A 21,395-nucleotide genomic window follows, 5' to 3' on the forward strand; every position below is an offset into this window, starting at 1 on the left:
CGCTCTGCGGTTCATGGTGTAAGTGGGTTTGATGTTTCCTTTCTTGACAAGGCTGAATCTTTCTGCCGCATAGCCATTGACGATGGCAGTCATCGTATGTAGTCGGCGGTCTCCATCTCCTTTTGCTGTAACTTGGATGATGTTCATCACATCTCTGTCAAACTGTGACCATTCACCCCCCTTGCTGGCTGGGAGCCACTTGATCCGTTGTTGTTGGTGAACTGCTCTGCTAGGATTAGGGGACTGTGGTGCAGGGAGGGACTGGGCTCTGTGGGGTGCCTCCGGGCCGGGCTCCTCCTGCGTCTGGCCTGATAGACTTTAAGGCCACGTACATTCTTGCACAGCTTGTCGCAGATACATCTCATAGTCATGTCGTTAGCCTGGGTCAATGCTGTTTGGTCTGTCCGGATGGAGATCTCATCCGCCCCCCCTCTCGGGACCTCCTGAGGGTATCTTTTGGAGGACTGTTCTGTAGCTTGGTTAGGGTTCTTTATGTTTGCTAACATTCAATTTTATAATTAGCAATCGATTCGGTACTATCAGACTTTTTTTCCTCGGAAGTTTAAATCTCCATTCACTTACATTTAGCCCAAAGTTATCCAGCTAAGCAAGATATCATGCATTGTGAAACAGCCACCAGTTCTAGCCAGGTTCATTATTAGCCATAGTTAGCACTGTCAGTTGATAACAATGCATTACGAGGTATTTTGTGCATATAAACCCTGAAGCAACATGTCAATAGCTAGTAGTTGGACAGTACTGTGTGTACAACCAATTTAATGAAACAAAAATAAGACATAAGTGCTAATAAACAGTATATAACTACTGCTATCACTTCTGTTGATAAAGGCCGCAGCCATCTTGAATTCTGAGGTAGCATTTGCAGAGGTTCCTCTGACTTTCCGAGGTGGAATTCTGACTTAAGGGGGTGTTCCAGTTGAAATTTCAAACTAGGAATTTGGGGTTTCCAACATCCGAGTTCAAATGGAATGCAGCATAACTACAGCTTCATGTCTGTTGATGAAGAGTGATCTTGAGTTCTAAGGTATGGGTTACAGAGGTTCCTCCAACTTTTCAAGTGAGAATTCCGACTTAAGGGGGCGTTGCAGTGTAAATTTCTGACTAGGAACTGGGAAATTTGGGAACTGGGAAGTTTAAAGTCCTTTACATAAAAATACAAAGACCATAAGTCCATGCCTGAGATAGACATCATTTCCTTAATGTCACGGATTGGATCATGATGATATAAAGGCAACCACATGTTATATTTATAAAATGCCGGCATATTAACTGTCAGGGTCAGCTTCCGTCTGACCCCACCCTCTGACCTTTCCCTGCTTGGCCAATTTGAATTAAATTGTATTTTGGAATAGTATCTTTTAGAACTGTTAGTATGGAATGTTTTTTATTGAGAATGTTAATTGTTTGTTGATTTAATTGCTCCAGGGGGAGGGACTGAAGTTTATATAAGCCCTATGGAGGCCTTTACTTGAGACGGAAGTGTGCTGATTGGTGTGGTTGTTATTGATGCAGGGTCTAATATAGCCTGCTTTGCGTGATTATTTTTGTTTTTATTAATATTATGTATTTTTCTTTTTCTGTAGATCAGAATAAAGGTTTGTCTGAGCATTGGAACCCATTTGCCCCCTCTGGTTTTTGGAGCCTCCAGCCAGTCGGCCATTCTTAACATATGGTGTCAAAAGTAAACAGCTGAGTAATTCTGGAAACCAGAGGAAGAGAGAAGCAGGGTTGACAAGATGGAGCTGTGAGAGGCCAATTGGAGGATATTCCAGAGCAGATTAGGCCCAAGTCAACAGGTGATTCAGCAGTTATCCAGCTTGCAAGAATATTTGAGAATTTTATGGACTTCCAGAGGGTAAGAGATGAGAGGATGGAGAAGTGGTCTGCTATTCCTAACACATACCCTCAGATGAAATTCATTGACAGAGGAAGTTTATTCACAGGTGAGGTCTACAGCCAGACCATTTTGGGGGGACTAAACAGACCCCAATATGAGAAAATGTTTCAAGGTGAAATCTTCCTGCTATAGTCAAGGTCAGAGGGTCAGAAATACAGTGAACAAATTCATTAAGATTTCAAACTATACTGCAGTGTCCGGTTTCATTAGAAAGCAATGCAACTTGGGGAGAACATGCAAACTCCACACACAGTGCAGGGGGTGAGGTTCAAACCTACAGTATAGCCCTGGAAGTGTGTGCTACAAATGACATCACCATGCCACTTTTTATTTGTTCCGGTGCCAATACTATGAAAGTGACACCTAGTTAAGCATCCAGCAGTTAAATCTGAAGGAAACGGTAGAAGAAGAGAAGTATGGTTGTACAAAAGGAGCACAGACTCAAGAAATGTGGTCAGGATGCCTCCCTGGTGAGGTGTTTCGGGCATGTCCCACTGAGAGGAGGCCCCGGGGAAGACCCAGGACACGCTGGAGAGACTATGGCTCTCGCCTGGCCTGGGAACACCTCAGGATTCCTCCGGAGGAGCTGGACGAAGTGGCCAGGGAGAGGGAAGTCTAGATTTCCCTGCTTAGACTGCTGCCCCCATGATCCGACCCAGAAAAGTGGTATGAGATGGATGGATGGATGGATCACAATGCAAAGGCAGACAATAATGACCCAGCATACAGACACATGCTGCTTAGCAGTAGGTCACTAAAGATAAGCATAGCAATATAAGTAAATTTGTGGCACATGAAACTCAACCATGGAGAAACTGGTACTGTCCCACCATACTGTAGTTGTTTGAATGCAGTTGTTTACTGTCAAGGCTCTGTGAATCGGTAGTCTTGTGAGGCTATGATCGTGTTCTATCCTGACACTGTGCACCACCAGTTTATTGGTACCCAATAGCTAGATAATAGGTTATGTGTAGGGCGGCAACTAATGATTATTTTGATAATCGATTAATCTGTCGATTACTTTTTCGATTAATCGGGGGGGGAGGGGGTGCAAAAACCAATTCGATTGTTTGGGATTGTTTTTTGGAGTGTTTTGAGTGTTTGTGTGCTTTACCTGTTTACGTGGGTGGCTGTTTAATTCTATTTATTGTTCTTATTTCGGTCAGCGTGAGTGCTTGTCTGTCCTGTCTGTTAATTAACAGCGCGATTTTTCTGAGCGGCGTTTTTCTGTCCGCGTTTAAACTCCGTAACAAACACCCGCGGGGCGATTATAACTAATAATATCTAACGTCGGTATCGCTACCCGGCGCCGGAAAAGGACAGTTGCTCCTGAGCTTTGCTCGGTCGCCAGTCGGGGCCGGGAGGACATTTTCCACTTTTTTCCCGCTCCGGCAGTAGCCTGCTGTGAGGGGGTTTTTGTGGTTTTTCGACCTCCCAAGAGCAACTTCGATTTCGCCTTGTTTTTAGTTCATACTTGGTTCAGGCAGAGGTTCTTCTGGTAAGTAGTAGTAAATTTATCAGGTTTAAAATTTTAAATAAATAATAATTAAGTTCCGTTTTAACACAAGTAATTACTTATTTTAGTGTACTCCGCACGTTACTGCATTTATTGTTACGCAAATTAATCTTTATAGTTAAATACACTATATAAATTTACTGGGCTGGGAGTACGGGGTCATAGTGAGTTAGTTAATTATGGGGCCGGCTCAGTGTTGCGTTTGCAAGATGTTTGCCCTTCTGGACGTTAGTGTCCAGTCGGACTTCATCTGCAAGCAATGTAAGCTAGTGGACTCACTCATGGTCAAGGTTCGTGACCTTGAGGAGCAACTGGCTCTCATCCAATGCAACAGTGAGTTAGATGAGCTAGTTGATACGCCGTTTAGGGAGATGGTGTGTATGCCACTAGCGGGGGGGAGGGAGAATGAAGAGCAGAGAGGTCGAGAGAGCTGGGTAACCGTAGGTCGTAGACGCAGGAAAAGGCGTACACATGTTACAGAGGCGGCATCACCTGAGGTGTCTGTGTCTAACAGGTTTCAGGTGCTTCCAGCTTTAGAGCCGGAAGGGACTGGGGAAGCAGGTGGGCCCTTGGGCACTGAGGAGCCCCCTCCCCCCAGAAAGAGGGAGGTTGTGGTAGTGGGGGATTCAATTATTAGGGGAGTAGACAGTTATGTGTGCACGCGTGATAGAGGGTCCCGTACGGTGTCTTGCCTGCCTGGTGCCCAGGTAGGAGACCTTCCAGATCGTGTGGACAAGCTTTTGGCCCCAGCTGGGGTGGATCCAGTTGTCGTGGTGCATGTTGGCACCAACGACATAGGCAAGGGTAGAAGGGCTGTTCTGCAAGATAAATTTATAGAAGTCGCCAATAAGCTTAGAAGCAGAACGTCCATGGTGGTATTTTCTGAAATACTCCCCGTGCCACGCGCAAGTCAGGCTAAGTTAGCTGAGATAAGGAGATTAAATGCGTGGCTAAAAGGATGGTGTAGGAAAGAGGGGTTTAGGTTTATGGGGCACTGGAGGACCTTCTGGAACAGGTGGGACCTGTTCAAGCCGGATGGGTTGCATTTGAACCGGAGGGGAACCAGTGTACTGGGAAGGCGTATTTGTAGAGTAGTTGAGGAATGTTTAAACTAGGGACTGGGGGGGCAGGGAGGTTAGTTAAGTATGTAACTGGGGGGAAACGGAAAGCCCCAAAAAATCATATTATAAGTAGGCACTGTAATAGGCCTACCCTTTGTTGTCTGTATTTAAATGCCAGGAGTATTAGGAATAAAATTCATGATTTAGAGGCTCTTATCTCATCAGACTCTTATGATATTATAGCAATAGCTAAAACGTGGTTGAGTGATAAGGATGGACAAGAATATAATATGGATGGTTACACATTGTTCCGTAAAGACCGTATAGGTAAGAAGGGAAGTGGTGTTGCAGTATATGTAAAGGAAAACTTGCAGGCAAGGGAGCTTACTGATATAAGTAAAAGTACGGAAGCTATATGGGTAAAATTAGATGCTACAAACTCAAATAGCCTAATTGTCGGTGTTTGTTACAGAGCACCCAATGTAGCTGCTGAGGAAAGCAGATTGTTATACAGTGATATTAGGATTATGAGCAATAAAAATGATGTGGTAGTTATGGGTGATTTTAATCTACCGGGGATGCAGTGGGACATTGTTGCTGGCTCTTCTGAAAATGAACTTGAGATGGTGGAATTAGTACAGGATTGTTTTTTTTACTCAGTTTGTTAACACCCCTACCAGGGGAGATGCCATTCTTGATCTTGTTTTGTCTAATAACCAGGACAGGATTGGTAAATTAGACGTTTTAGAACCACTTGACAGTAGCAATCATAACATGGTTAAATTTGAGGTTAAGTTTAGTGCCCGAAGAGCAAAGTCCAAATCCAAAAATATATAATGTTAGGAAGGCTAACTTCAATTGTATGAGATTAAAACTAGAAACTGTGAACTGGATGGAGTTAAATAACAAAACTGTTGAAGAGGCATGGGAATTTTTTAAAAGCACATTATTGCAAGTGCAAGAGGACTTCATACCTGTTTCCAGCAAGAATAAATCTAGGAAATTGCAACCTAGGTGGTTTAATAGGGAAATAAAGTATAAAGTAAGGAGGAAAAGGGCTTTGTTCCAGAGATGGAAAATAACTGATGATGACATAATAAAGCAAGAGTATCTAAATCTACAGGCTGAATTAAAAAATGACATTAGACGAGCTAAAAGGAATGTCGAAAGGAAGATCGCATTGGAGGCTAAGGATGACGTTAAAAGTTTCTTCCAGTATTTTAACTCTAAAAGAGCTCTAAAAGCTGAAATTACTAATCTGCAGGATAGTAAGGGTCTTATAATTGAAAACGACATTGACATAGTAAATGAGTTCAATGATAGTTTTGCACGGGTATTCACTGTTGAGGACACTAGTAACTTACCAGTTCTTATTACGAATCCAACATCGTCTATAACTAATATATATATAACTGAAGCTGATGTTTTGCAAAGCCTAGCTAAGCTCAAAATAAATAAATCACAGGGCCCTGATGGCATCTTACCTATAGTGTTAAAAGAGATGAGGGATATTATTTGCCGACCCTTAACATTACTGTTTCAAAAATCCTTATCTGAAGGTGTGGTACCTTCTGATTGGAAGCATGCCAACATAACGCCCATTTTCAAAAAAGGGGATAGAAGTAATTTGTCAAACTATAGGCCAGTCAGTCTAACTTGTATAACTGGTAAAGTTATGGAGGCTATAATCAAAGAGAAAATGGTAGATTACCTGGACTCAAATAACATTTTGAGGGATAGCCAGCATGGATTTAGGAGAGGTAGATCCTGTTTAACAAATCTGTTGGAGTTTTTTGAGGAAGTTACTCAGGAAGTTGATGATAAGAAGGCCTATGATGTCATCTACTTAGATTTCCAAAAGGCTTTTGATGTTGTTCCCCACAAGAGGCTCTCACTTAAACCGCAGGGTTCAATTTTAGGACCACTTTTGTTCCTAATTTACATAAATGATATAGACACCAATATATACAGTAAACTGGTGAAATTTGCAGATGACACCAAGGTGGGTGGTGTAGCAGATACTGAACTAGTGGCTCAGCAGCTACAGCGGGATCTTAATTTAATTAGTGACTGGGCTGACACCTGGCAGATGAAATTTAACATAGACAAATGTAAGGTACTCCATGTAGGGAGCAGAAATATAAAGTACAGGTATTTTATGGGACCTACTGAAATAAAGGTAGCTGATTATGAGAAAGACCTTGGTGTGTATGTTGATGCTTCCATGTCTCATTCTTGCCAGTGCGGGGAAGCAATAAAAAAGGCCAATAGGATGTTGGGGTACTGTATATCTCCAGGTGTGTGGAGTTTAAGTCAAGGGAGGTAATGCTAAGATTATACAATTCCTTGGTGAGACCTCACCTAGAATATTGTGTACAGGTTTGGTCACCATATCTTAAAAAGGACATAGCGGCCTTAGAAAAGGTGCAGCGTAGGGCCACAAGAATGATTCCTGGTCTTAGAGGAATGTCATACGAGGAAAGGTTATTTGAGCTAAATCTGTTCAGCCTCAAGCAAAGGAGACTGAGGGGGGACATGATCCAGGTCTATAAGATTCTAACAGGTTTGGATGCTGTTCAACCGAATAGTTACTTCAGCATTAGTTCAAATACAAGAACTCGTGGCCATAGGTGGAAATTAGCGGGAGAACATTTCAAACTGGATTTAAGGAAGCACTTCTTTACACAGCGTGTAGTCAGAGTATGGAATAGTCTTCCTGATAACGTAGTGCAAGCTGAATCCTTGGGTTCCTTTAAATCAGAGCTAGATAAGATTTTAACAACTCTGAGCTATTAGTTAAGTTCCCCCCAAGCGAGCTTGATGGGCCGAATGGCCTCCTCTCGTTTGTATAGTTCTTATGTTCTTATTAAAACATCCTACCGTAGTGCTAATCGATAGCCCTAACCCTAACTCTTACCCTAACCCTAACCCTAACCCCCCAAAAACCCCTAAAACTCTTACCTTAACCCTAACCCTAACCCCTAAAACCTAACATTAATCCCAAGACGGTGGAACTGCACTTGCGCAGAAAGGCTCGATAGCACGTCTCGATAGGTAGGATGTTTTGTCAGAACACCGGTAGTAACGCCATTGGTTGCACTTGAAGTTATTAGTTATCCAATCCGACAGTAAATGGCTTATTAATAAGAATATTCTCAGAGTTATGGTCTCAAAATAAAATCCCGAGTCCATGACAAGAACGAGCATAAATACGGCTGATTCAAAGATAAGATCGAGACCTTCAAAAACTGGTCTTACTATAGGAATTTAAATACATCTCTAGGATTTCAATTTCAAAAAACTTTATTTGTCCCCGAGGGGCAATTTAAAAGGCATAGTGGAGCAACGCACACAAATAACAGTAGTAACATTAGACACAAAAGATGACACACAGACACACAATAACTATGAACATAATAAATGACAAAGTACTGTACAGAGGCAATAAGATGCATGATGATGAAAGTGAAAAAAAAGAGAAAAAAAGTGAGACTCATTTGAGGAGGTCTGGATTGTAGGGGGGAGGGGCAGGTGGGAGTGTGAGGTGATAATGGTGGGTTTGGGGGGGTATCAGGAGTTCAAAAGAAGGACAGCTTTAGGAACAAAGGTGGCTCTCCTCCTCTGTGTCCTGCAACCAGGATATCGGAGCCGACGTTTGGAGGGGAGCCACTCAAAGGCAGAGTTCAGTGGGTGTGAAGGGTCTTTAATGATTTTGAGTGCTAGCCTGTGTGTCTGCTGGTCACAGATGCACTGGGATGCATCATCTTGAATCTTGAATCAGTGATGTTCCTGGGGTCATTGGGGGTTTCGGGTCTTTCAACATCAGACCCCCTGACACGCAGGTGACCCATCTGGGATTGATCAGGTCCTGGATTGCATCCCAGCAGCACTAACCCACGGGCTCGCCCTCTTTATCCAAAGCCACCGCGTGGCTTTTTCTGCGGCTTCAGTGATGGAACATATGGCTCCCCTCTTGACAGCTCCGGTTACTACAAGACCTACCAGAGCTCTGCATAATGACCGGCCAGTAAACCCCCGGCAGCCCACTTCAATTGGCTCACAGTAAGCTCGCCAACCCTGGCCTCTGCACTCCTCCACCAGGTCTTCGTACTTTGCCAACATTTGATATTACTATAAATTTCTATCATGAAGTAATGAAGCAGTGGTGTAGTGGTAACAAGAAATTTAAGGTGGGTAGACTCTATGTACAGCAGTAAAAACAGTGGGTAACTATTTATATCCTTAACATTAGTGATCTCAAAAAAGGTGATCACCTGTTTTGTAAATTTAAAAGGTGTGTAAATGGCGTGCATTTACCCTCCACTACACCACCGAATGAAGAATTTGCGTTAAGTAATTGAATAATTCAAATACTCCACAACGTCACATAATACATCAGTGTCTCTCCAACCTAATTTCAGCTAATTATCGTCAAATTCTGGCAGAATTAAAACAAGACTCTGCTGTGTCCGCCTCCGCCATTTTTTAAACATCTTTTTCAATTCTCCCAGAATTCATCTCGTAAGCTACTCAAGGCACGCCATTGGTTCTCATCACCTCTTTTTTTTATGGCGGTTGGCTTCCAGCTTAATGGTACTTTACTGCCACCGCGGCTTTGGTTAGCTTACTGCTCCCAAATTAAGAGGTAGCCACTGTATTTATGTGTATAATAACGCAGACCCATCTAATCGATTATTAAAATTAGTTGGCAACTATTTTAATAATCGATTTTAATCGATTAAATGGATTAGTTGTTGCAGCCCTAGTTATGTGTGCATCAGATATTAGCACATAGGATAAGTATGATGTGTTTATTTTTTGCCAGCCCCCCCAAGTGCCAAGATCAAACTCCACTTATGTGTCCCACCGAATGAAATTGGCTTTGGCCCTGATAAGATTTTCGTTTATTAATGACGCTGCAATAATCATCTTTCACTGCTGTTGGTAGATAGGGAGATTTTTCTATCTGCAGGGTATTTTTTCATTCAGAATAACATACTTGTCATCAAATTTTATGTAAGTTAGGATATGCAGTGCTGTTGTAGAGTTTTTTAAACAAGAATTAAAAAATAAATGTATCTGATGAAAAATATTTTATTTACTTTATTTGGCTAAATGTGATATTTAGTTTAAACACTGGGCTGTACGCTAGGATGAAATCTTGCCTCTGTCTCTTAAACTTGATCATATCAATTAACTGGGTGCTGATTCTTTGGACTAAATTAAAACAAATCCTACCATTTGGACAGCACCAAGTACAATCAATAACTTAAAGAAATGGTATTTAATAAGATGCTGTATGGAAACAGTTATGTTACTAGTAACATATCAAAGCTACATCATGATTTAGTCCTTTCAAACTTCTGTAGAGAAGAAGAATAAAGAGTTTTATTCAATAATTGTTTTTCTTATATACTGTATAAACGAATCCAAAATATTTATGATAAGTGCAAGATGACTTCAATGGAAGCAGATCCGTTGCAGATCCCAAATTGAATTGCTGATCCAGACAGGACATTGTTTGCTTAGTAGTATGTTTCCCTTTCTACCCAGCCTGAAAATGAAGAAACAAAGAGTTATGTGACGTAATTGTAAAGTGTTCTGTTACGGGGTGTTCTTACAAGGCTTGGTCCATAAGTGCTCTTACCTCCCGGACTACGCCGAAGGATGTACCTTCTGGCTTCATCATACAGGAAGATGAGGAGGGAGTAGGGGAAGGCGCAGAACCACCAGCAAGGTCTGGCAAGACGAAGACAGCCACACAGGAAAGCAATCATTAATTCATTGCATGGTTTTCCAGAGAGCTGGTACAGTAATGGATTCCTTTCATGTGGATGATTTTAAATATAAAATGACAAACACTCACTTTAATGGGTACATTCTAAGGGCAACATCCATGCCTGGGCAGTAAGAGAGAAAGGCAGCCAGAGCTGTTTCCTCAAATAGTCCAAAGATGAGTATCTTATTCCTGGCGTGGATGAAAAATGCCACATTTTCACATGACTTTATGATTTTATGCTACAAAACACTCTTTTGAGTTGAGAGAGCTGCACTTTGTTACTGTATGTTTGCTTATGTTAAGAGTAAGTCTGATGCCTCATATACGCACTTCATGCCTTGTTGAAGTATAGAATTTCTTCTGGTCTTGCAGATGATCAAGTCAGCCCACTGTACAATCACAATGCTGGCAAAGAAAGCAGTGTGGCAGGTGTATTCCACAATTTTTCTCTGTTCATAGGTCTAAGATGTGTAAGAGAAAAACAGAAAATTAGTATTCCATTGGTTGCATATTCTCACATGAAATTTAGCGGTCAAATGAGTGGTCGTGGGTACAGACCAATGGTGGATGGGGATTTTTTAAATGTGGGAAGCATAGTACCAGCAGTTGGCAACTTCATCATATTTTAGCCAGACAGCTACTTATATGTAAATCCTGTAAGAAATCATCTATTATCCTGTCATACCAGCATGGGGTCTTCTCAAGCAATTTGACTATCTTGAACATACAGACAGCCAAGCTAACTACAAAACTAGTGTAATCTACAAAGAAAATTACTGAACTTACTGAAAATCAGGAACATTAATGTTATTGTAGTTTATCCTGTCTTGTCAAGATATCTCCCAAACATCATGCAGGGATGCCTGGCTTCCAAGTAATTCTAAAATATATGACTGTAAGTCTATCTGTCTAATCAATTTTGTTTAAGCTAAAAACCATGTATGAAGCTCTCATAAACTCCTAGTCAAGCACGGTGCCTGTGCAGGCTCTGAAAACACATCATCGAAGCTGATTGACAAATAAGGTTTTGTCAATTCTTTATTTAGACAAAGTGTACAAGAATCTTCCAACTTCCAGTGAAGCACGGTGTCAGTAGGTATCAATGGCCTGTATTTATCCTGGCTTCAAAGGGTATATGTTGTCAAAAGCAATTCCCATGAAAGGATAGGTACTGTAGTTCAATTAGTAAGATAGATTATACTTTTAATCACAAATAATTAAAATTTAAAGTGTTGACTAATTAAATTCTTTTGGCAATGTTATGGGGGAAGCAGAGCTTCTTGTGTAGTCTTAGAGCAATCGTTTGAGGTACTGACCCACTGCTGGCCATAGCTGTCCTCCAGGTCATTGTCATATTTGTCGTCCCAGCGAACACGGATTCCCAGGAGTGTAGAGGGAAGGAAACCATTCTCAGCCAGGATGACAAAGTAGGTGAAGAACCCTGCCGTTGCTTGCATCATGCCTAAGGAGTTTATCAGATGTCAGATAGGATTGTAAAACTGCTTACAGTGGGAATTTATTGGAAGCTCGGCCTAGCTGCACTTATGCCTAATGACTCCTCGAGCATATATGGCCACACCTGTATGTCACTCTGGAGAAAAGTATCTGCTCCATAAAAGGTAATGTAAGACTTATAGTGTTACAGAGTAAAGATATAATAATTCATTTTTAAACTAATTTTAATAGTACAACCGTCAAATCTAAGCTTCTGAGGTTCCTGGTGGATATAGATGAAGATCACAATAGTCCACATGATATATGCATGATATCGCTGCATTTGTGATATCTTACCTATCTGACCATAGGCTATACTGATAAGTCTCTCATTCACCAACTTGTCTGTTATGGGATTTCTGGGCTGCCTCTTCATGATGTCACTCTCGGCAGCTTCGTAGGCCAGGGAGATAGCAGGAACCTGCCGGTTTAAAAAGAGAATATTAGTGATGAGGAACCTGATAATTCAGCCACCGATCTACTCAGTAAAGCTGTTTTATTCACTCACCATGTCAGTTCCCAAGTCAATACAGAGGATGGTGACTGTTCCCAGGGGTAGAGGGATGTTGGCAATAATGAAAAGGAGGAATGGAGAGATCTCTGGGATATTGCTGGTCAATGTGTAGGCAATGGATTTCTTTAGATTGTCAAAGATTAAACGACCTGAAAATAGTAGTAGAAGTCATCAATGGCTGAAAATTAGACTGGTTAGGTAACTGTTTGGACACGCCATTATTTGAACTTGCTTTACCTTCTTCAACCCCAGTGACAATGGAGGCAAAGTTGTCATCCAGAAGGATCATATCAGCAGCCTGCTTGGAGACATCAGATCCTGCAATGCCCATAGCCACGCCAATATCGGCCTTCTTCAAGGCGGGGGAGTCATTGACACCATCGCCTGTCACAGCTACAATGGCACCCTGAAGGTTAAAAGTAGGTGGTTGGTTGTATTTTATTTGAAATTTCTTTTTCTGTTATAGGTCTGGATATATACAGCAGTCTTAATATCCCATACAAAACTCATACAATGAATACATTGAGTAAGCATAATGAAAAAATACAATACAATACGATAGATAGATAGATAGATAGATAGATAGATAGATAGATAGATAGATAGATAGATAGATAGAAAGAAAGAAAGAAAGACTTTATTTATCCCACACTGGGGAAATTTACTTGTTACAACAACCAGTAAATAAAAAGCAGACCAAAAAATACTGTAACAAATACAGTCAATAATAAAATTAGTGCACACAATTACACACATTGCACAGACCCAAAATACACATACATACAGATTGCACCGAGTGATGTAAATATACTTGTATGCCTATGCAGCAGATATTGCACAATGTACAGAATAGTGACATAATTTATTAACTTTAGGTGACTGAGGTGTTATAAAGTCTGATGGCAGATGAAATGAATACATACATACATAAATACATACATACAATGTATGATAAACAGGATTAAACTGAAAGAAATAAAAACTACGTGAGTAACACAAATGAATTCATTTGTATTGCATGAAAGATATAAACTTCCACATGATGCGGTGAGTTCAGGCAACTCAATGCTTCAGTCGCCCTGAACAAAATCAGTTTTATGTGAACTTTTAATAAACTGGGAGTAGACCAGTAAAAACGTATCCCTCCATTTCTGGTTAGTCCAATTATACTCATCTGTGAATGGTTAAGGCATGGTTTTGTCAGGTGCTTGAAACAGTTTAAAGAGAGAATTATAATTAGGATTCCAAAAGAACATCGCAATGTACCTGTCTCTGGCAGCCCTCCACAATGATCAGCTTCTGCTGTGGAGAGGTCCTAGCAAATACAATTTCTGTGTGGTGCTTGAGGATGTCATCCAGCTGATCTGAGGTCAGATCCTTCAGTTCTCCCCCATGGACCACACAGGCCTTGGCATCTCTGTAATTTACAGCATAAAGAAACTTAACACACTGTGATAGAATTGACCTTGTAGCAAAAGTGATTATTCTTTGTCTCCGAGGATAATTATTTGAAAACCATTATCAAAGCATACCTGGGGTTCACTTCTCGAACTGGAATGTTCAACCGGGCAGCAATGTCCTCCACAGTCTCATTGCCCTCTGAGATGATACCCACACCCCTTGCAATGGCCTTAGCTGTGATTGGATGATCACCAGTAACCATGATAACCTGAATTAAGAGTGGAATATTAATTATAAAATGCAAGAGATGCAAAAATAGGTCATGTTCAAAGATAAGGCTGACTGAGAACTTGGCAGACATACTTTGATTCCAGCACTCCGGCATTTGCCTACAGCATCAGGCACTGCAGCACGAGGAGGGTCAATCATTGACATGAGACCAACAAAGCACAGATTTTCAGTGGGGAAGTTCACATCTTCAGTGTGAAACTGAAAGCTCTCAGCAAACTGGTCATCCGGAAGGAAGAAATGGCAGAATCCTACAGTACAGCAGTATGAGAACATACTGATACTCATTGTCTGTGAGCTTTTTTTTACAAAAAACATTGCATTTGAAAGTCATAAAAATATGTACATTTGCATTTTTAAATTAAATACTGTAAGGCTGAATAATGGAGGCTGAAACAGAGTTTCAAATTTGAGAGTATGAGTTTATATTTCACATTCATTGACCTAATACTCTCTCTCCTAGGCCACCCAGCTCCAGATAGGCATTTTGAAAGGCATCCTTCATCTCATCATCCAGGGGCTGCTCCTTGCCCTGGATCAGGATGGTGGAACAGCGGTCCAGGATCCTCTCTGGTGCTCCCTTCATGACCAGCAAGTGCTTCGACTCAGAGGTGTTAGGGTTCTTGTGGATGGAAAGCTGCACGGAAATTGGGTATGCAAAAACTATTTAAAAATGTACACATACAATGACTTTATACTGGAAAGATGGATAAAGCTTTATTAACCTGATATTTGTTGGTAGAGTTAAAAGGAATCTCTGCAATTTTGGGATACTTATCCCTCATGTCCTTCACAGAGCCACAGCACAGTTCAATGCATTTCAGCAGGGCTGACTCTGATGCATCTCCTGCAACATCTCTCTAAGAAATCAGAAGATAAGTGAGCAGTTTCACAGAGGAGTACACATTGATCCTCTTTGAGGGAGGTTTACAATATTAAGGACTTTTTACATAAAAGGGAAATACCTTCAGAATAGGAACACTGCTCTGTTCAGCCAGGAAGACAGCACGATTGCAGAGGCCTGCAACTCTGGCCAGGGCAGCCCAAGTGGCAGAGCTCCTATCAAAGGAGGTGCCACTCTGGTTCTCTGTGGTGTCAGCCTCATGGATCTGGTTGTCAAACCACATGTGAGCCACAGTCATGCGGTTCTGAGTTAAGGTGCCTGTCTTGTCAGAACAGATGGTGGAGGTAGAGCCCAGGGTCTCTACAGCCTCCAGATTTTTCACTAGGCAGTTCTTCTTAGCCATACGTTTGGCAGTTAGGGTCAGGCACACCTGGGAGAAGGAAGCAATATGATGAGCAAAGCAGGTGGAGATGCCTACAAAGTGCATGTATTTTCCCTTTACTGATCTTTACAGTTTAGAATGATTACAGGGGTTGACTCCACTCACAGTTACAGTGGCCAGAAGCCCCTCAGGCACATTAGCCACAATGATCCCGATGAGGAAGATGACAGCTTCCAGCCAAACATATCCAAGAATGAGGGAGAGGATGAAGAAGGTCACGCCCAGGAAGACAGCCACACCCGTGATGATGTGGATGAAATGTTCGATTTCGATAGCTATTGGGGTACGTCCGACCTCTAAGCTCGAGGCAAGGGTGGCGATGCGGCCCATGACGGTACGGTCTCCGGTGTTGATGACAATACCACGGGCAGTGCCTGTAAGGAGGAAACACAGGGCAATTTTGGGCTGGATTTACAGCTAGGAAAAAAGTATTCAATGGAAAAAGCAGCTAAAAGTGTAATATAGTGTAAATCTGAGTCTGGAGTTTATCCCAGGAAACACAAGGCATAAGGCAGTTTAACACCCTGGACAGTATCCCAGTTCATTGCCATATACAAACACACACACACACACACACGCACGCACATGTAGGGTAAACATATCCTTATGGGGACCGCTCATTCATTTCAATGGGAAAAATGCTAACGCTAACTATGATAACCTTAACCCCTACCCTGCCCTAATCATAAGCATAAGTAACCTAACAAAATAAAAGAGTTTTTGCATTTTTAGTTTTTTCATAGCAGTCACCGATTTTTATAAAATAGAGTTTTCACTTATGGGGACCAGGAAACCGGTCCCCATAAGGGAAAAAAAATGGATATTTATCACGTTATGGGGACATTGTGTCCCCATAAGGATAGGTAAACCCGCTCGCACATCACACACACACACACAATTTATAGATACAAGTTTCTAATCACAGGAGGAAACTGGAGTACCCAGAAAGGACACAAAACACACATGGAGAACATGCAAACTATACGCTATGAGTGGGGGAAAGCCCTAATGATTTGTATCTTGGGGTAGATGCAACTGTATAGAACAATAGATCTGACCTAAAAACCTGGGTTATTCAAAGGCTGTGATAGCTAAACAATTATCCTGCATGTGTGAAGCAATATACACGTATCCTCCACTTTACAGAAGTTCACTTCACTTTATTGAAAAATCTGCATTAGTATCTGTTTTCGCTAACTGAAAGAAATCCGAAAAGGATTGTAACTTGAAGAATGAAGGTGAAAAACAAAAATAGCATTCAGTGTTTGTTTTACATCAAATTGATATTTGGGCAGCATGCACCCCGATCAGCAAGAGTGGTGTTACCAAACTCCTTTTCATGGAGCAACACTCAACATCAAACTATGTCTATGAGCATCTGTGTTTTATCTCCAAATCCTCTTTGGATTTCTTTCAGTTACCAAAAGTACACTGTATATATATTATTTCTGCTTTAAATAGGCTGTGTATTTATCATATTATTCTTACTTTTACCATATATTAGTCCTATTATAGGTTATATTTGTTATTTAGTATGATTTGGTAGGTTATTTTTTTGGTCTGGGAACGCTCAAAATTTTTTCCCATATAAATTAAGGATAATTGGTTCTTTGCTTTACTTCATTTAGCTTGTGAGAGGTTTCATAGGAACACTATTTTTGGATGGTGGAGGAAATGTGTATTTGAAAAGTATTACAAACATCATACTGAATTCTCACAGGATACTCTTATTATATTCTCATCTAATTACAATAAACTATCCAATCCAGACCCACAATATTTTATTCACATAAATGTTTTTCAGTTCCTCTGTGTCGATATACCTTCTACACAGTTAGTGGAGAAGAATACAATGTTTCTGGTCTCCAGGGGGTTGTCATTGGAAAAGTCAGGAGACCGAGTTTGAGGTTCTGATTCTCCGGTGAGAGAGGAGTTGTCCACCTAAATAAAGATCAACTGGTTAAAAACAGAGAGAAAGATGGACTAATATAGATTGCTCTAACTACTACTCCCCAGTAAATCATGACCCCTCAGATCTAGAACACTGATGAAGACGAGAGCATCCATGAGGTGAAAAGGGTTCTGCTTCTCTGTTAGGGGCCCAAAGTGCTTGGTCAACTTACCTTGCAACCATGAGCAGAAATAATGCGCAAGTCAGCGGGGATTCTGTCTCCTCCTTTCACCTCCACCAGGTCTCCTACTACTACATCCTCGGCATTGATGCTCTTCTTCTCACCATCCCGGATCACCAAGGCTTGCTAGAAGACATACACAGTTGAGTTTGCCTTCACAGAGTAAGGCCCAGCAAGCAAAGTCTAAAACATATTTGCTATATATATTCCAGAAGGTGACACCTGAGGAACCAGGTTCTTGAAAGAGTCCATGATTTTGGAGCTTTTAGCTTCTTGGTAGTAGGAGAAGCAGCCAGTGATGATGACAACAGCAGAAAGCACAACCCCAAGGTACAACTATGGAACAAGAGGGCAGACATAAAAACCTTGAAAAATATACTGTCTCTTCCTGGCTATTCAAAGGCTGGGACAGCTGGCATATTACATTGCATGTTGAAATATCTTGTCTGAAATAGCAGGGTATTCATTTTCCATTTTTAAATTTCATGCAATTGTGAAAGGCACACTGACAGTCATACACTATATGCAATATAGAAATGCCAGTTAACCTAATTGCAAACTTTTTGACTGCAGGTGGAAATCAGAGTACCCAGCGGAAACAAGCACATTACAGGGAACACATGTAAACTTCACTGCCAGAGAACAGCGGTGACATTAAAACCCCAAGTCATAGAAGAAAGTGTGAAGCAACAGTGCTATCCACTGAGCTGACTCAGAAATATCTGCATTTTATATTTTAGCACACTTTAAAAACTGATTGATGATATTACATTATCGTTGGCAGGCTCATCTTCAGAGGCAGCCTGGATTCCATATGCCAGGAAGCAGAGAATGGCACCAATCCACAACAGCATGGAGAACCCGCCAAACAGCTGCCTGCAGAACTTGACCCACTCTGGAGTGGTGGGGGGTGGAGTCAAGGCATTGGGGCCGTCACGGGCAAGGATCTCTGCGGCACGCATGATGGTCAAACCCTGGGCAAGAAAGACAAAGCTCCATCCATTCATATTCCCAGTAAGATCACTGTGAGCCTGTATCCCAAAATGGACAGGGTGCATGGCAGTGTACACTTTGGATGGGATGCCAGTCCATCGCAGGGCATTAGGCAGTAAACACTTTGGATGTGGGAGGAAACTTGAATACCAAGAGGAAACATAAATGAATGTGGGGAAAATATGAAAGCTGCACAATTATGTAGATGTGGTGGAATCAGTCCCATAATGCTACCCACTAAGGCACTGTGCTGCTCCTAAAGTAAAAACAGAGATGATTATCGCATAGGTCAGGCCACATCCTGCTTGGATCACCATCATCTGGTCATTTGTACAGGCTGATACATACTTCATGAATCTGTGTAATAAATTATGTCTGTTATGAATATGTGAACCAGAAGCTCACCCTGCTCAAATCTGTGCCGTATTTCCGGTGAAGTTCATCCAGCGTCAATTTGTGGTCATCCTGCAGAGGAGCAAATCAGCAACAAATTATGTGCCAAAAACCATAATTAAAGTCTTTGAAAGACAGTATTTAATATCAGCTTATCAGTTATTATTACCAGTTATATCCTCCTGAGACCCAAGGAAAAAAGTGTCCTTCAATTTTAGGATATTTGCCTTTGGAGGAAATAAGACATCTAACAATTTAGATTTTTTCTAATTTATTTTTTATTTTTAATTTGACAGCATGTCCTCTTTAGTGTACAACAGGAATAAATATGTTTCCTTACAAGACTGAAAAGATGCAAGGTAAGGAAAGATAGAATAGGATAAGGTAGGATAGAAATGGGTAAGGTAGAATAGCATAAGGTAGGATAGAAATGGGTAAGGTAGAATAGCATAAGGTAGGATATGAATGGCTAAGATAAAATAGCATAAGGTAGGATAGGAATGGGTAAGGTAGAATAGCATAAGCTAGGTTAGGAATGGCTAAGATAAGTTATAATAGGATGCAAAAACAAAATGTCCACTACAATGGACATAAATGAATGGGTGGGGTCTCAGGAGGATATTGTTTGTTATATCAGCTTATTTCTTTATTCATTCTTTCAGTGTAAGTTTCACCTTTATAAATTTTGATTTTGATATTAGTATAAAAGCAAGCATTGAACACAGACCAGGTCCACTTCCTTCTTCAGCTCATCCATGTCCTTCTCTTTCTTCTTCCCCTTAGACTTTTTCTTGCCATCTTGCTCAGATGTAGCTGCCAGCTGGTACTTCTCATGGCCTTTCTGTGCCAGGTAAGGGAAAGAGGGCAAGTTGATGTGTGACAAATTCTTACTACCACCCAATACTTGAATCATTCACACCAGACTGCTATTCTTCAAATTCCTCCTATTATGTCTTGATTTGTTACCGAATGTTACTATGATTATATGATAAACTGAATAAGCTTCTACCCCTTTTGAAAAATCACAAATCCAGTGCAAGATCACAATGACCCTGAAGCCTTTGTCAGGATATTGAATATGCTAGCCAGAATCCCAATGCATTATAGGCCACACACACCATGGGAAAACCTGTAACTTGGATAATATACAACTTCATCCCTGGGGAGGAGGCAGGACAACAGGAATGCCATTAAGCAAAGAGCCACACTAACCTATGATCCTCCAATCCAGAGCCTAATCAACTAATCATTTCAGCTAAATTGTCAGCAGTTTAAAAATATAATTGTAGAATCCAAGACTTGTAAATCGCCCTTGAGGAAAGCTGCTGTATCTGATTAACCCTGAGAAAGGCTGCTGAGCTAAGAAATCTTTAACAATGATCTTTGCTGACTTCACAGGAAAAGCTGATGTTATGTGAAAATAAAATCATGCTGTGTCGTGAAATTATCAAATGCTGTGATCTAGCTAAATATTTTCTGGCACCAGTAAATGCCAGTGCCTGGTCATTCAAATTTATTTTACTAAGTTCACTAAGTAAAAAAAGCCAACTGTTGATGGTATTTGCAAGAATCACTCTAAGTTTTTCTGCACTAGTTTTAGTTTCTTTTGGAGTTATATGAAGATGGACAAAGAGAGAACAAATAAATAGAACAAAACCTTACATACAGGTATCACTAGCTTTTTAACAATGAAAACATAATAGATGCTAAAAAATAGAGCACTTACCCCAATTCCCATCTTTATGGCCCTGATGTATCAGTCAGAGATTTCAACACTGAGTCAAAAATAATGCCAAACGTGCTTCAGAGCTGTAAGACTGTACTAAAAAAGCTATTCACTCCCTCTGCGCCATCTGCAGCACACTCTGAGCGACCTAGGTCATCCTAGAAAGCCAGAGATGCTTATATACCCTCCCAGTGCAATCCTTAGAGGGAGGTGCAGAAGGGCGGGGCTTGGGGATAACCTTCAGCTTTCATCTCTCAACTTTCATCTCCCCATCTAGGTTAATAAAGTCAGTTGTTTCATTATTGCAGTCCTTCAATACAGGAGACAGGAAGCTGGACCACAGATGGCCTGTTGTACCAGATAAGGCTGAATCAGTCAAAAGTAGGATATGATCTGAAATCCACATAAACATGACATTTTGTATATATAGTTGTGAATATGTGCCACTCTATTGCATGTGAATATTCCATTAAATATTCTATTAAACATATGACATTTAAAAAAAAACTTATGTGCTTTTTTTACCCCTACTTAGAGGCAACACATAGCAATATTTTTGATAATAAAGCAATCTGGTATTTTCCAAGCAGAGTTTTCTTTCAAGGTCAAATAGTCTGAAAGTCAATTCTTTTTTGTAAGCTTTTCTTTTATATAGGCATAATTTAAAATCTGTTTATAACTTTAGAACTAACACAACTAAAGACAAAAGAAGACTAAAACTAACTAACAAAGGTTACTTTATTTTGTATATATGTGCACAATAAAAAAACTTATGACCACTGCAGTGGTCATAAGCTATTTTGTTTTATAATTTTAAGAAGCTAAACCTGTTGAATCAAATGAAAAACAAACTTTCTGCATTAGGGAATGTTATAGTCTAAAATTGCTAAAATG

General features: G+C 40.8%; 1 protein-coding gene across 1 annotated transcript in view; it reads right to left on the reverse strand.

Annotated features, from left to right (window-relative positions):
* Positions 1 to 20,671, reverse strand: part of LOC111836461 (sodium/potassium-transporting ATPase subunit alpha-1) — a 173,562-nt gene extending 152,891 nt beyond the window's left edge. Inside the window, exons 1-22 of the mRNA XM_072700679.1 lie at positions 20,502 to 20,671; positions 19,503 to 19,616; positions 18,788 to 18,847; positions 18,160 to 18,363; positions 17,612 to 17,725; positions 17,381 to 17,515; positions 17,081 to 17,198; positions 15,363 to 15,631; positions 14,937 to 15,245; positions 14,697 to 14,831; positions 14,416 to 14,608; positions 14,047 to 14,222; positions 13,815 to 13,951; positions 13,549 to 13,699; positions 12,520 to 12,688; positions 12,277 to 12,431; positions 12,066 to 12,189; positions 11,591 to 11,736; positions 10,605 to 10,735; positions 10,362 to 10,463; positions 10,143 to 10,234; positions 9,912 to 10,049 (exon numbers count right to left, since the gene is read on the reverse strand). Coding sequence (XP_072556780.1) covers positions 10,021 to 10,049; positions 10,143 to 10,234; positions 10,362 to 10,463; positions 10,605 to 10,735; positions 11,591 to 11,736; positions 12,066 to 12,189; positions 12,277 to 12,431; positions 12,520 to 12,688; positions 13,549 to 13,699; positions 13,815 to 13,951; positions 14,047 to 14,222; positions 14,416 to 14,608; positions 14,697 to 14,831; positions 14,937 to 15,245; positions 15,363 to 15,631; positions 17,081 to 17,198; positions 17,381 to 17,515; positions 17,612 to 17,725; positions 18,160 to 18,363; positions 18,788 to 18,847; positions 19,503 to 19,616; positions 20,502 to 20,513 — 3,075 coding nt within the window. The 5' untranslated portion in view covers positions 20,514 to 20,671 and the 3' untranslated portion in view covers positions 9,912 to 10,020. The remainder of the gene's footprint in view (positions 1 to 9,911; positions 10,050 to 10,142; positions 10,235 to 10,361; positions 10,464 to 10,604; positions 10,736 to 11,590; positions 11,737 to 12,065; positions 12,190 to 12,276; positions 12,432 to 12,519; positions 12,689 to 13,548; positions 13,700 to 13,814; positions 13,952 to 14,046; positions 14,223 to 14,415; positions 14,609 to 14,696; positions 14,832 to 14,936; positions 15,246 to 15,362; positions 15,632 to 17,080; positions 17,199 to 17,380; positions 17,516 to 17,611; positions 17,726 to 18,159; positions 18,364 to 18,787; positions 18,848 to 19,502; positions 19,617 to 20,501) is intronic.
* Positions 20,672 to 21,395: the final 724 nt, after the last annotated feature.

Source organism: Paramormyrops kingsleyae, chromosome 16 (assembly GCF_048594095.1).
Source record: "Paramormyrops kingsleyae isolate MSU_618 chromosome 16, PKINGS_0.4, whole genome shotgun sequence".
Lineage (NCBI taxonomy): Eukaryota > Metazoa > Chordata > Actinopteri > Osteoglossiformes > Mormyridae > Paramormyrops > Paramormyrops kingsleyae.